This window comes from Lissotriton vulgaris, chromosome 4_1 (genome assembly GCF_964263255.1).
Source record: "Lissotriton vulgaris chromosome 4_1, aLisVul1.2, whole genome shotgun sequence".
Lineage (NCBI taxonomy): Eukaryota > Metazoa > Chordata > Amphibia > Caudata > Salamandridae > Lissotriton > Lissotriton vulgaris.
Genome location: NC_141691.1, coordinates 675,404,788 through 675,421,157, shown reverse-complemented (window position 1 = coordinate 675,421,157; position 16,370 = coordinate 675,404,788). Strand labels below are relative to the sequence as shown.

The window sequence follows — 16,370 nt, the reverse complement described above, 5'->3', positions numbered from 1 at the left end:
TGCTGTGCGGGTTTGCCATCGCTGCAGGGGGGTCTGCACAGAAATGTTGGACGCGAAGGCCTGGTGGAGCCCAGGCGAATGGGGGTGGGGTGGTTTTAAAGGCCCATTTCATAGACTCGCCCTTTGAGGTTAGCTCGCTGCCATCTGGGCCTGTGTTGCACTTGTAGCCCGGGGCCGTGTGCACATTTCCGGGGCCCCACCGCCAGTGTGGATAAATACATTGACCGTACACTCTAACAGTGCGATCAATATACACACTCATGAGAGCCCCTCCTTGCTGCCCTCCCCCGCCCCATTCCCTCCCCCAGGTATGGGAGATTAGCAATCAGAAACTCCTGCAGGTCCGTTTGCCAAGCCAGATAAGCAGCGCAGGGGGTTAATTAGGCTTATATGCATTTACATCTTAATGCTACTAATTTTAAGATTTAAAAACAACTGCAGTGAAATATAAGTAAAGAAAATGTAAATAAATGCATGACTAAATTTGACTCCATTTAACACAACATGCAAGGAAAGACACATATTAATTGTAACTTGTTCTTCTATCGCATGATCGTGATAACTTTTCCTATGGTTAAAGATCAGAAATCATTATGGTTGACCACGATTGCTGTTTAACCCCTTCCAGGCTCATGACGAGCTGGGCTCGTCATGAAGTAGCCTCCTGCCAGGCTGATGACGAGCCCAGCTCGTCATTTATTTATTTATTTATGGAATTTTTAATGCGCACTACTACCCTGAGGTGTCTAGGCGCAATGAGATACTCCAAGATACAGTGGTCAGGACACGATATTATAAGAAAGAAGCTATAAGCTCTTTTTGCCAGATGGTTAATATTAATAATATTATTGATTGAAGAGCCAGGTCTTCAGAGCCTTGCGGAAGCTAATCAGGGTTGGCGCAGTTTTAATGTCTAAGGGGAGTGAGTTCCACAATATTGGAGTTGCTACCAAAAATCGTCTGTCATGAACAATGGACTTTTGAAAATTACAGCACAGGAGCAAAATATCACTAGCAGCGATGGTGTTAAAAACAGCACAACATTCAGATGTTCTGCAGAAAATAGTTTGTCGACGTTAATATGGTATTTGAAGAAACATTGTGAATCGAACGATCTCTGTTGAAATCTGGCTTCTGCCTGGTGCCACAGGCTCAACCCGCAACTTCGCATTTCATCCTGCTGACCATCCATTGTGGTTTGGGAAACAGTATCTTACCAGTTAAGAGGGACCTGGGCTGCTATGTCAGTCTGTGAGGAAACCTAGGTTTTCTGTACCAGGGGGTGGACTCAGCAATATGGGATATCACAGATCTGGTGAGGGTAGAGGATGTTGTCCGTCGGCTAGACTGCCAACTTTGGTGCTGGGGTACCAGGTTCGAGCCTCAGCATCGGCTCAGCATCATGTGATTCTAGGCAAATCATGCAATCTCCCCATGCCTACCAAAAAGGAATGTGTCCTTGTGTAAGGTAACTGATGCTCATGTAAAGCGCTCCAGTACCCTGGGGTTGAGTTTGCACTATATAAATCAGCAAAAAAAATCATGTAGGGTGGTGTGCTAATCTGGACGGACTGTGCCAATTCAAGAGACCTAATGTGTGTGCCAATCGGGGAGAACCACAGGGATCTTTCTGCAGAGCAGTGTGATTCATGAGAGTTCAGGAAGACTGAGCTCGATATGACGCCTATACCCGCCAGGCTCAGGTGGAATCAGGGCTAACGAGGCGGTCTATGTCGATATCCCAGGAGCCCCCACCTTCACGGTGCCCTTATAACACGTAGTTCACGATCAGACCCCTGCTGCTTTTGTCTGTGTGCCTCCGCCCCCACGTGGGATAGCTTAGTTTCACGTGACGGAATGCCACCCTCACATAAAATATGCTCTTATTCGGGAGAGGTTCATCTCTCGGACATGCGGTCACTGAAGCCTCAAGGGAGGTATACTTCTCATACCCTAGGAACACAATGCACCCGGGTGAGACAGGTTCGGGCAGGCCTGTGGGGAGACCTGGCAGTGCCCGAAGGCTGATTGGACATGACAGTGTGTGGGCCGCTTTCTTTGTCTGCATGTGGGCTTCTTTTAAGGTCTGTGAGTCAATTTTAAAGTGGGTTTTCCTATTACCACAAACGCTGCCTGCAGCAGGCAAGAACACATGCAGTCTTCCACACTTTGCAAAACACCTTGGCAGCGTGTCTTTACTAGTTCAAAACTGCCATGAATTTTCAAATGCGGGCTCATTATTTAAGCTATGTGCTAATAGAGGCCACTTTTGCTTTGGTACCTAGTCAGATTTTCTGCCTCAGTTCGACCCTGGTGTGAAGTTGTTCCTGTATGCCAAAAATGATCGATCCTCCATGGGAGGAGCAGTTCTCTACCTAAAAGTTCAGCCCCCAACGGGACGACTTTGTACAAACGGCAGGTCAAAGGCTGGGACCCCAAAGGCGATGCGCCGCCTCTCGTTCTTCTTAGATAGATACAATGTATTCAATTGAGATCACTGACACCTGCATTTGATAGCGCTGCGTTAGAACCCGTACAGATAACTTGCCTCTAAGCGCTATAAACATAATGACACACTGTACTGCTTCCGTCACACTCGATAATTTGCTCCTTATCGTCATTAAGAGCAGCCTCCCTACCTGTTAATATGCACTCCATTTGCGTGGTCCGGACAGAGCGACCCATTTCCGGGAGGACACCCCTACCCAACCTTGCTGTGAAATCTTCAGTCTAGGCTTGCTTAGGAATGCTTGACACCCCTCACATGACACACACTAAGTACCTACCACCCGTTGCATTCAAACCCAAACAGAACTCCGCCTTAAGAGGGTCATGGCGTCAGGGTGGTGGGGGTCTGTCCCACCACATCGATAGCTTTGTTAAAGGAGTCCTGCTTGAGTTGCTGATGGCAGTCGGTGTGTATCTGGCAAAGCTTTAAAACCTTTATATTGGTTTTTATTCCAGAGATTGAAAATGGAGAGCTATTTTTTTTTATATTTTGTTAGACGCGATCCAGAATTTAAGAATCATTTTCCAGATAACGGCCACTTCTCCCCATTGCAGATGGTGCACGTTAGACATCTACCCTGACGTTCTTCATGTCAAATAGATAACCAACTCTTTCGTTACATCACATCATGTTGCGGACTGGTACTTGCAGTTTGCGCCACATACAAAGATGCAGTCCAATTACATTTCACAGAGCACTTTCACCCAAGGTATCGCGATTTCCTGAATCTACTACATTAAAGGGAAAATTAAACTACAATCCCTATAAAGCAATTATAAAAACAAGCACAGTCTGCTTTTACTTTCGTCCGTCGTAAAAGCTTTGTTGTCTTTATGGGCCATGTGTTTGAAACACATGGCCCCATAAAGATAAGAATCCTTTTTCGACAGGAGGAAGTCAGACAAACCCGTCCAAGTGGGACGGCTCAAAAAGAGAGAAGAATACGTCCTCAAAACCTCTTTCCCAATGGCTGGCCACCGTTTAGCATAAACAGTAACGCCGGCCAATTGGAAAGACGGGCGGGGCTTAAAACCTGATACTCAAAGCTCCTCCAAATCATAAATTCTCGCCAGTGAGACTGCGCATGTGCGCATCCCACGGAGGCGAGACCTGAAAAGGGACGTACCAACGCGACGCCTTACCATGTAATTTAGTAGGTGCACATGCTTGCCTCTTCAAGTTGTTTCTTTTTCCCTTTGTTAATGTCCTTCGCTTGCTGTCAAATGTTCTCTCTGTAGTCGCGCATCAGTGCAGACAACAGAAAGCACCCAAGACCACACGATAGAAATCATCCTCACCCATAATGTCGTGTTTACAGCGTGGGGAGGGATACTGTCTTTGGTTCATGGCTAGGATAAACAAACACTATGATGTACTGAGAAGGACTATAAAGGGGCAGAGCAGGCTGATCAAGCACGTGTGGTACGTGCAGCATGGGAACAACACTCTGGAACTTCCTGCAGCCGGGACTTCTTCTATTGCAGTTTTTAAACCAGATTCACTCTCTCCAATTTCAGTTACTTCAAATTCTTGGGCTACTGCTTAATTCTTGGTCTGTTATGCTTTGTCAGTTTTCCTGGCTCTGATGGGCCGGATAAGATTTCTTCAGTTTTACTAGCAGACTATAGCAACCCACCTTAATGTATATTTTTATTTTTAAATTATTTCTATTGGCATTTCGTTATCTGAACAGTACAGACCATGTAATTAAACACACAAGCAAGAGTACATGAGATAATGTTCACGGGGAAAGGATACAAACATGAGCATGTGAGTCACCATCATGGGTATCATTGGATTGGGTCTGCAGAGTCCGTACAGCAGTGTTGCCAAGTAACTGGGGGGATAAAACATACGGAGGGAGCATCTGGGCGCAAGCACGGGCACAACCAGCAGAGATGGGGGTCGGTGTTAGAGGGGTCCGTGACTCGCTCTTACAGTGAGGCAAAGCTGCTAGAGGGTGGGAGCGTGAGCTTGGGCGCCAGGCCAGTCGCCACAGAAGCTAGGTGATAGTGTGGGCCTGTAGAGCGCCAAAGTACGTCGCTAGTCGTTGGTCAGGAATCATGGGTTCGCAGGGGCGGGTGCAGATGGAGGTGTGGGTGTGGACGGGTCATCTTTGCGCGTTGACTGTTGGAATTGATGTAGTAGCATGGCCCATTCCATTAAAATGGGGTGTTTACGGGCACCTTTAGCCTCCTCTTCCCACAGGGCGTCTTCTTCCGCCGCCGCCCATTTGCAAACTGCCCCTGTCCATGCTGCTATAGGAGACGCCAGTGCATAGCTATACACCTTTTTGCTAGCAATAACACTAGGGATACGAAACGCCTGTGCGCCGGGAATTGTTTCGGAATATGGAAAATGCCCAATGTGCTGGAATCCCAGGTGGCCAGGGTTGTGAGACCTGTGAGGTCTTTCAGTGTGTTGTGTACCGTCTGCCATAGGGGGTGGAGGTCCTAGCAGCTCCAGAACATGTGACGGAAATCGGCATCTGGGGAGTGGCATCTGGGGCAGAGGAATTGTGTAATGGGGTAAAATTTCTGCAGCCGCGCTGGCGTCAGATACGCCCTGTGTAATATGTAATATTGGATATTTTTGAAACGGGCGTTTCTAGACGTTTTGGGGCTTCAAGCCCTTTGACCCATTCCGATTCATGCAGTGGGCGACCGATGTCTTCTTCCCATGTGGCGCGCAGGGACACCAGGGGAGTATACGAGAGCTCTCGTATCGCCTTGTACAGCCAGGTGACCAAGTGGCGTCCTACACCCATGCGTACGATCGCGTGTATTATTGAGTGCGTGTCTGGTTCGCCGGTCTGAAGATTGTGGTAAGGACTGAAACCATCGACGAGCTGGCGATATCGGAGGAATTGACCCGAGGGGAGTTCGAATTCGCCAATTAGTCGGTCGAATGATTTCATCTGCCCCTCCTCGAAGAGCGACTCCATATCTGTAATACCGCACCGCGTCCACTCTACAAGCATGGGGGCTGGGAAGTATGAATCCTGCCTGGGCCAGCCGACCAGCGGGAGCAATGGGGAATATGGGGTCGTCCCGGGGGATAGCCGGTGAACCCGGAGCATACATTGACGTGCTACCGTGACTTGTAGGGGATATGTGCGCCGTGGCTTAGTGCCCTGGAGAAGGAGTCGGGTGAGCTCCGGTGTTGTGATCTTACCCGTTGAGGTGCATGCCTCTTGGGTATATCGGTCCGCGGTCCAGTACGACAACCATTGGAGCTGCGCCGCCAGAAAATAGGACTCAAAGGAAGGGGCTCCGAGGCCTTCCTGAGTGGTGGGGAGCTGGAGGGTTTTCAGGGCTACTCTGTGCCGACCCGAACCCCAGATCAGGGTGCCGAGAAGGGAGTTGAGGTCCTGAAAGAAGGACCGAGGTGGAACCACTGGCAGGTTGGTAAAATGATATAGGAGCCGGGGGAGCATTATCATTTTAGCCAGCGCGATACGCCCTATCGGGGCCAGTGGAAGCTTGGTCCAGAAAGCAACCGTCGGTCGAAGGCTTGCGAGTGCCCTGCAGTGATTGCCCCCGAAGATGTCAGCAGGAGAATGGTAAAGGCGGACCCCTAGGTATCTGGGACCATGGGATCCTTTGCGTCCCCAGCCATGTGTCACGGGAGGTAGGTCCGGGTGGAAGGGGTATATCGTGGACTTGTCCCAATTCACTCGGAGGCCCGAGGCATCCGCAAATTCGGTGAGTGCCGCTCATATGGGGGTGAGATCGGCCGTGATATCCCGGACATAGATGAGGAGATCATCTGCGTACATTGAGACGCAATGCGTGACTCCCGCTAGTGGAATGCCCCAGTGTAGACCCTCCTGGCGTAACCTGATTGCCAACGGTTCGACTGCCAGGGCGAAGAGGAGAGGCGAGAGGGGGCACCCCTGTCTCGTGCCTCGTTGGACCTCAAACGCCGCCGATATGTGTTTCCCGATTCGGACCCGTGTTGTCAGGTCTGTGTATAGGAGACGCGTGTACGCCATGTGTACTGGGCCGACGTCGAGACGGCGCAGGACCGAGAAGAGATATGACCAGGTGAGAGTGTCGAACGCCTTCTCTAGGTCTAGGATGAGACAGGCGGAGTAAGGATATCTGTCCCGCACCTGGTCTTGAACATGGAAGACTCGGCGGATGTTCTGTGAGGTGTTTCTCCCTGGGACAAATCCGCACTGATCTGGGTGGACCAGCGGGCGTATGACCTAGGCGTATCTATCAGCCAGCACCTTCCCGAGGAGTTTACAGTCTGCCGACAGTAGTGTGATGGGGCGGTACGAACCCACATGATGTGGTCCAGGGAAGGGTCGAGCGTGCAGTTGTAATCGCCTCCCAGAACTCAGGGAATAGCAGTGAACTGGGCCAAGACTCCCGTAAGGTGATCCCAGAATTTGTCCTTCTCAGTATTAGGGGCGTATATGCTGCCCAAGAGGATCCCCTGGCCATCCAATAGCCCTTCCAGTAGAGCGTATCTGCCCTCCTTGTCCACCACCCGTTTGAGTTCTCGGAAGGGGGTACCTGGCCTAACCCAAATGAATGCGCCACGCGCAAAAGCCGAGTATGTCGTGGCACAAAACGTCCCGCGCCATCTAGCCTGCAACCTGCCCAATTCGGTGCCGTCAATATGTGTCTCCTGTAGGAGAGCAATTCCAGACGCCATGCGCTTGATGTAGGAGTAGACGGAATAGCGTTTACTATGCGTGCGGAGGCCCCGCACTTTTAGTGTGAGGACATTAACGTCCGATCGCGGAGCCGCCATCACTCAGAGTTCGCGTGGACAACTGATAGCCCCCCATAGACCCGGGGGATTGTGAGGGTGTATATCGCATACATGCCCGTGCACGCCGTGCTGCTGAGGGGAAGGGACAGGAACCAATATGGATGAAAACTGTTGTAACAGGGGGTGGGAAACAGTCCCAATGCAGGGGATACATCACCGGGGGCGGTATATCCAAACTAGTGTCCCACTAGGGGAGAAATGTAACAAGATTCTGCGGGGGTGGCAGTGTGTGCATATGCGAGGCTGGGCGCTGATCGGGCTTTTGCAGTAGTGTATGTCACGCGTGAGCCTGCATAGAAAGAGCACTTAAATACACGCAGCGCGCATTCTGTAAATGAAGTGTTCATAAAGAGGATACAGTTCAGTCTCATATCACTTCAGAGGTGTCGGGTCTTCCATCCAGGGTAGCATTCATCGTTTGCGTGATGACTAGGGGGGAAGAGGCTGGGCCTATTCCTGACATCGTGCCATCACTGTCTCGGTCCTTCTCCGGGGTGAAAAGGTGTGGTTGGCGCTCCAAGTCTGGTGCTAGGGGTGACAAGTGCAGTCTAGCTACTGCTTTCAGGGCGTCTTGTCTCTCTCGTACAATCTGCGTTAAGTCTGGTGATCCCGAGGGGGAGGAACCTTGGCTCTTGGAGGGGCCCGTCTGGGGGCGCTTTGGGCCACGTCCTCTGGATCTCCGTGAGCCATTATTTCGGTCTCGCTGGGGCCCAGCCTTGGGGATCAGTGGGCAGTGAAACTCAGCCCAATCTCGCGCTTCCTCTACAGTGACGAAGAAGAGGGCCTTACCCCTGTGTATTACCTTGAGGCGGGCTGGGAATAGCAAGGAGTACTGGACATATTTTGCACGGAGACGTCTTTTGACCTCGAGGAATGCAGATCTCTGCTGCTGGACCTCTCGAGCATAGTCCGGGAACACCATGATCTGCTGGTCTTCTACTTGCAGGGGACCCGCTGCCCGGGTCACGGTCATGGTCACGTAGAAACTTGGCTAACATGGGTCTCGGAGGGACGCCTGGTCTTGGTTTCCGGGCGGGGACCCGGTGGGCCCTTTCAAAAGAGAAGAACGCAGAGTGTTCCGACTCGGGGGTGAAGGACCTGGTCCATGATTCCATGTAGGTCAGGGGATCTGAGTTCTCGATTCCCTCCGGAAGGCCCAGGACGCGGATATTGGAGCGTCTCGATCGCCCCTCCAAATCAACTGTGCGCTCCTCCAGGGCCGCCACGCGACGCAGGACCTCCTGTAGATCTGTCCCATGCGCCTTTACTGCGGGTTGTAGGTCAGCCACAATCTTCTCCCCCTCCTTCACTCAGTCTGCCAGTTTGCGGTGGTTGTCGCAGACCAAGCTGATGTCCGTCGAGAGAGTGCCCAGGCGCTCCTCCATTGAGAGTCGGGACAACTCTATGGCCGCCAGCACCTGGTCCAATTTCGCTGATAAGGTGGGGTCCGTTTGCGTCGCGTTGGTTTGCGATCAGGCCCGGGTGTGTGGCATGTTCTCGGGGGGCCGTTTCAGGGACGGCGGTCACCTGCGTGTTCCTTGGTTTCCCCATGTTGACAGTAGGTGGGGCACTGTGTGTCTACGAGGGCGGGGAAAGATGGGTCCCTTGAGGAGAAGTCCCTCCGATATACCCCAGGCGGAGAGAATGCGCGTCCACTATAGGTGTAGGATGGTCAGGGATTAGTCCACCAGGTCCTGGGCGCTCGAGCAAGGAGGGCCAGTCCGGGGTGTAGGCCGGCGTCCTTGTCGTGGTTATCGGTGGCCCCACCACAGTGGGTCCCGCTGCGGGGGAAGGGTGCCCCCGGATGAATGTCGACAGCCCCTCACAGAGTCGCCCCACAGTGGGATGTGGGGAAGTCTCTAGACACCTAGGTAGGGCTGGTTAGTATTGCTCGTTTAGAAGCCCTGGGGAGCACGGCTAGATCGTCAGGGGGCAGGAGACAGGAACATGCAGTTGGGTCACAGCCGGCAGGTACCCCGATGGCGAGACAGGGGGCTCCGCGCCCGTCGCCACATGCAATCGACCTCCGGTATTTTGTGGAGGTCGGGCACCTCGAGGGAGCGGGTGTCTGTGGTCCGTGGAGGGCGCTGCAGCCAGTCAACTGATCTCCGCGTCGTGCCCACCGCCTGAGGCGGTCACAGCAATGACGGTAGGCTCCGGAGGTGGTGCAGCACGTTCCCCTGGGGCCCTGGCGCGGCCGAGGTAAGTTCCTAAAGTGCTGGGGCGATCTCCGCAGCAGGAGGGGCGTCAGCAAGGCGGGGCGCCGTAGCGCTTAGGGCAAGGGTCCAGCAGGAGGTGTCGGGCCGTTTTCAAGCGAGGTTAGGTCCGGGTGCCATGTTAGGGTCTGGCACCCTAGAGAGTTCCAGTGTCCATGGGCCCCAGGGGATGTCTCGGCCCGTCAGCGACGCGCTGTGTAGCGGGGTCCCAATGGCAACAGCCCACACCTGTGGCAAAGGAACGTGTCCTCAAGGATCCGCAGAGCAGGGGAATTAGGCACTCACCGAGGAGGGCAGCTCCGGCCGTCGGGAAGGATCCGGCACATCGAGGCCCCACAGGAGGTAGTCCCGGTCGATCCACAGTATCAGGCGAGGTAGCACCGGGGCAGAACCCGCCCCGTGGCGGGGCAGATGCGCTGGCGTAGCGGCGTCACGGGGCCGCTGCTGCCACCTTGAGTCCTGGCGCGCGGCTCCGGTAGATAGTCCTACCCCGATCACCTCATTCAGCGTGGGTAGCACTCAGCGCCCCGGGGCATCGCCGCAGTTAGTCTCCGTCGGTCGCGGCCACAGACATGGTAGCGCCGGGTCGGTTCAGGTGTCACTGCAAGTCAGCAGTAGCAGTGTATCGGAGGTACGGGGCCGCGGCCGCCATCTTGGAGCCTGGCGCGCGGCTACGGTAGCTTATCCGCCTCCCAACTCCTCTCCTGGGACAGATGCGCTTCGTCTAGGAGTGCTCTTAGACTTAGGGGCACTCCGGTTGCAAGTTCTAGTGGCTGAGGCTCCCGGCGATCCTCGGAACTGGGCAAGATGCTAGCCCGATCGCGGAGCCTCAGCAAGACACAGCCGCCATCGTAGCTTGCTAAGCCACGCCCCTCCCCACCTGAATGTTTCTGTGTAATTTTAGATGGCATTATGTTTTCATCACTGTCAGTCAAAGTATCGGTCAGTTTTCCCATTTGTCTTTAATTGGTATTTTTATTTTGACTAAAAGATATTAACAAAGCCAATAGCTCCTCTAATAGTCAAGACCTATCGGCCTTGGTGTGGACACCTCGCTCTGTCACAAGGCATCATATTTCCAGTCACAAGTTTCATCTAATAATACACACAGTGTTCTAGGGTTGGTTTTTTGCCATTCAACTAACACACCTTATACGATTAAGTGAAAAGCGTAGAAAACATTTCTCTTTTTCAGAGGTCATTGCTACAGAATACAGTAATGTGCAGTGCAAGTGCATACTGCAGGCCACTATCCTGAATCGGCCCAACTCCTCCATGGTGTTGAGATCATGAGTCTCACTCAACTGAAGCGTTCCTGTCCGCAGTGTCCCACATCTTGAGCTATCGCGAACAACGAGCTTCCGTCTGAAGAAACACCATATTCGTAGTTCATGGTGATTGTTTTCATGTGAGCAAGCAAACTTCAAAAAGCTGCATTTCACTAGACTCCATGAAGCACCAGATATATAATGTTATCCTTTCCAACACTATGTGGTAGAATTATGAAAAGCTTCCTTACTTTGTGATTATGCCTCTGTGGCTGTGCTCGAGAGTAGAGATTGCAGTGGTGAGTAAAGAATGAACTGTCGCAAAGTAATATTTTGGCAGGTAATAGAGATTTGTGTGGGAGACGTCATTTTCCTTTAGCATTTATCTGTATTTGTTGCAAAGTCTTATCTTGGCACCTGGAAGGCCTCTTCACTATTGAGGATACTTTACAGTATAATTTAATGTTATTCATTTCGTTTATCATCTGCCTTCTATCCTAAAACCGATCACAATTGGGTTCTAGTTCTGATGGCCTTAATTTGGATAGTGAAATGGCCATAAAATGGCTTTGTTGAATCTTCCTCTTTTATGATTTTCTGGTTTGTCTTCCAGCACAGAGATACACCAGACAACAATCCAGAGACCCCGTTTGAATTCACACCAGATAATTACCAGGTACGCAGCGACTCTTTAAAACGACACTTTAGTCTGATAAAGCTGAGCTGTTTTTGTGATGCTAATGCTTGCTTTTTTTCTGTACAGAGAATAGAGGCTATAGTTGGAGACTATCCTGAAGGGCACAAAGCAGCAGCTGTGATACCAGTGCTGGATCTAGCCCAAAGGCAAAATGGATGGCTACCCATTTCCGCAATGAACAAGGTAATTAATCTAAGGAAGTAATGTGTTTTGTTGTTTGTTTGTTTTTTAACATGACTGCGTGATTTTTACTGGTGTTCGCAATACTATGGAATTCGCATCCAGGAGCTTCTGCTCTAGGGCAGGATTGTCGCAGAGAAAGGTCTGTGATATGAATATTGTTTGCTGCTCAAAGGATGATGGAGGTGGGCATTGCTACTAATCTTTGAAAATAGCTGGAAGCCTCCTGTGAACCATACAGAGTACTGCTGCTGTATGAGTATTGTAAACGTGTTTGCTAAGCCTACTTAATGATTTCTACTTGTGATTGTAGAAGTGGTGGGCTGTTGAGTTTAATGCTATGAAGGGCACCTTCAAGTAAGGTCTGATGTGTTCATCTAAATATTTACACAATTCTGTGGAAAGATTAAAAAGAGCTGCAGTGTGAAATTGACCCAGTAACCCCCGATTGGTTAGACGAGACACCCGTACTATGGGTGCAGTGGGCCCCTCTCACCAAAAGTCCCAGGTCCCACTGCTCCTCCTGCATTAATACGCTTTTTTGCTACCCCCTGTAGATAAGAAGGGTTTTAAAAATTGTATGTTTATTCAAGCTATGTGATGTTTTGGGCCCTTGGGGGGGTTGATGTTCTTTGTACAATTGATGGACACCTATACATTTTCTAACACGTTGGGATGTTGAGTATATCGTGGACTTAAATGCAGATAAAGATCATGTAAGAGCTTGATTATGGATACAAAGCAACCAATTCTAAAATCACCTTAAAGAGACCCTAAGGGCCAAATAATGTTTAGTCCTTTTGAAGTACAGTATCCAAGGAGTGCTGATTGGTGGCCAATTTAAAGCGTAGGCCAGCACATCAAAGAATGGATACAAAAGCCTCAAGATATTCATATTGTAATGTGGTCTGAGTGTTCTCACCCTGTAAGCATTGAGGTTTCTGCAGCCCAAAACCTATATCCGGAAATTATCACCTTCCCATTAAAAAATGGGAGGAGATCCTGCACAGGGATTAGAATGCTCAAGAAAGTAGAGCCAAGACAAAGTTCTTGATGTGCTAAGCCCACCAGCACGTATATTTGATATGGCAGAGGAGGCGCATCTTAAGGTTGCCAAGATAGATATTAGTCTGTTAAGAGTTTGGATACAACAGGATGTATGTGCTTTAGATAATGCAAATACTGGGTTAACCAGTGAGTACAGAAAGGTGATATTTATGAGAATCTGATCTAAGGAGGGGGATTTGGCTAGTAACGGTAGGAATATGGAGTCCAGAAGGTTGTTCTTTGGAGAAGACATGTTAAAGTCTGTTGGAAAATGTTTCAAACTTAAAAGCTTTATGCAAAGCACAACATTCTATGAGGAAGGTCTTCGAAAGTGGGGAGGGGGATTGGAAGGGTTCGACAAGGGTGACTTTTTCTAGCTGTGGTTTCACAAGGTCGCATTATTACTATGAGGAAAGAAACTTTAGAAAAGTCTCTGCTGGCTCTGGGTTTATCCTGCAGAGAGGGTGAAGCCATTGGGAGTAGAAATCCCAGACAAAGGCTCTAAGCATCGTCTAACCCACAAGGATGAATAAGAGGATTTGCACTGGTTCTTCCCCAGTAAAATTGGGAGAAAGATTGAAGGAATTCACCAGAAAATGAAAGGGAATGAAGAACAACCTTTTGGGTGCTGCAAACCCTAAAAGATTTCATGATAAAGTTTGCAGAGTGTCAAAAGCAAGCAAAGTAACCAGGTTCCCTGGTATGACCAGAGGAGGACAGAAGGGTAATGGTTTTAGTGATGAAGTAACTGTTGCAAAAAGGGTTAAGAAGGAGAGGCCCCACTCCTGATAAGGTTGCAGTCTGAGCTCCTCCAGACTCCGTACATAGGAAAGCAGCGTCTGATTCGATTAAATAATTTTTCAAGGTAAAAAGCGATACTTATCTGGGATGCCTTTAAGGCAACAATGCAATATTAAGACGGGAGAGGTGGTTAGATGAGAAGCAGTTAATGGAGCATGCTTATTAAAAGTAGAGCAGACAACTCCCCCTACAGGAATAAGGTAAAGTCACATTTTCATACATTTTCATACAGCTTAGGTAGGCAGAGTTGCCTAAACAAAGTGCTAGATAATGACAGCAGACAAGACTAACACTTGAAAAAGATCACAAGAAAAAAGCGCTATCCTCTGATCATCATTGGTCATGGCTAGGGCTTCAGGTTTTGTGGTATTTTGTTTTTTTCCTTTTCCGTCTGTATTTTTCCATATTTATTTTTTGCTAATTTTATCAGTATTTATACATATTTTCGTTTTTGTGGAAAAATTAAGCTGAAATTAGGATATTTCCACATTTATTTAACCGATAAATATGCACTCCTGGTTAAATGTCTGCCAGGTTTCAGTGCAGTGAACACCCGCAGAAGATAAATCAGTGCACTTATATGAAAATATGCTCATTTCAGTATCCACCTTGTGCATATCTACTGCTGTCAAAGCCTCTTTACTAAAATTCATTTCTTTTTTAACCTCCCTTATCCATCAATCCACACATCATTGGCCTGGCAGTCATGGCAGACAGTGTTAAGAATTACTCAAAAAGCAACTCAATTTCCGTTTTTATGCACAAATACAGACAAGAAAATGAATGTTTTCTGACTGTATTTATCTGTAAAAATCAGTAAAAACGGAAAACATGGAGCCTTAGTCGTAGTGCTTTCTTCCCCCCCCCCCCCCAAGACTGCCGCTCTCCTGTACAACATGGCAAAAAAATACATTGACATAGCCAATAGATCTTGCATAGCGAAGAACTATTGGCTTTGCCCATGCTTAGGGAGAAACAAACTGACACGGCACAACTGATCACATAATGGCACGTTTTTTTGTTGTGGTTTTTATGTCAAGCCTAGAGTCCGCGCGCATGCGCTGCGAGACATGAAGTATTAGAGTATGGACTTGAAGCTCCCTGCCCATATTTTGCTTTGGCTTCTGTCCTTGTCCTTCGTAAATGCAGCCTTCTGATTCAGTAATCGGCTTGTTATTCCCTCCTTAGTACCGCCTTGTCTTCGTTTGTCACCTACCATGGCTACTGGCCTTTTTACTTCTGACTTCTGTTGTTAAACGGTATGTCTTATTTAGTCTGTAAGCACTACTTTCTTTAATGAGTTTTTCCTACTGCAGGCACACATGCTTTCCTGCAACATTCAACACGCCATGCGCGCTTTCCCATTCCAAGTAGCCCGTCTGAAATAATTGTGGACATACTCTGCTGGTTTTGTTTTGCTTTTATTGTCGTGGATTGCATCTGTGGGAGTTCATGTGTACCATAATCCGATGAAGCTTTAAAAATGTCCATAGTTGATTAGGAAAAGGACTGTACCAGGAATGCGCGGATGCATGTTAGTTCATTCTAATCTTGTGGTATTTTCCCTGGTGAACGCACACATTGCTAATGAAAATAATGTAACCTTTAAAGTGGAAGCAAATGGCTCATCCACTTTGAGTAGCACTGAGGTCTAATAGCAGTAATGTCATTGCATGCACATTTTTTTCGAGTATTACACATAACGCAGCAAACTGCAGCAGCTAAACTCACCAGCTCAAAGCGCTAGAAAGAGGAAGCGAGAACCATCAATCCAATTGGTCTACCAGGGTAGGGCTTAAGTCAGATCAAACAGCTTTGCCATCAATTGCTTTCTCAACAGACAGAAGTTTGAAATTTCAGCTGAAACGGAGGCTGAGTGTTTAATAAATTGACCATATAGTTTTTTTTTAAAAAAACGTCTGAGTGAGCAGGCAAGGCTGAACAGTTTGTAAAGCGTGAAAACCGTGGCCACAATTTGAGAGCTTGGATTGGAGCTTGCTTTTAAGCTTCCAAAGGTCAGACCCTTCAAGAACAGACCTCATTGTCACAGGCTTCCACTGAATCTAGTACTACGTAGTACCAATGGCAAACCTTGCATAGAAATCCACTATATTTCCTTGCACCTGGGCCTGAGATTATAAACAAACCTGTTTACAGTGTTAACACACACAGTCCGTGTATATAAATATAGCCAGTAAACAGATTTTATCCTAAAACCTAAGCAGAAAGGGTTTTGCCCATGCATTGAGATAGACTTTTTACATGCAAAAGAAGCCCTCTGCTACACCATTTTCATAGTGTATTAGACATTATTCACAAAGGCTCCTCCGTACTGTCTGAAGCTTGTGAGCAAGTTTATGTAGTGTGCATGGTAGAGGGATTCCTTAGTGGAGATTTAATGTTGGTGTCTGTTTCACAAACCATTTCTTCCTGTGATTCAGATGCTGGTTTGCTCTGTTTGTGTCTGTTTATGTGTCTCTTGACACATAAACCATACACAAGGAGTGTTCTCGGAGTGTTGTGCGAAGTTCCTTTAAAACGGAAATGTCACTTCACCTCCGAATGAGCTAGGATAGTTTGCACAGTGGCATATGTTATCTTAACTAATTAATCACATTCACAGACAAGCATAACCTGGTTGGCGCATGGCATACGACTTCTGCAAATCTAGGTCCAATGGTAATACAAAACGTTATTTCCTGATGTATATGTGGTGTTATGTCTTGCAAAGTAGGCATGGTCTTTTCTCAAAATTGTTATGCGATTCTTTTATTGATATTTCCTGTAGCTCCAATCCTACCAATTATCCACGTTTTATTGTATGCTTGGTATTGGTTGTTTACTCTCCCTTAAGTCAATTATTTTGA

The 16,370-nt window shown here is 48.6% G+C and overlaps 1 protein-coding gene across 1 annotated transcript in view; it reads left to right on the top strand.

Moving 5' to 3' along the window:
• Positions 1-16,370, top strand: part of NDUFV2 (NADH:ubiquinone oxidoreductase core subunit V2) — a 194,900-nt gene that overhangs the window by 122,278 nt on the left and 56,252 nt on the right. Inside the window, exons 3-4 of the mRNA XM_086964949.1 lie at positions 11,392-11,454; positions 11,542-11,658. Of these exons, the coding sequence (XP_086821075.1) occupies positions 11,392-11,454; positions 11,542-11,658 (180 nt within the window). The remainder of the gene's footprint in view (positions 1-11,391; positions 11,455-11,541; positions 11,659-16,370) is intronic.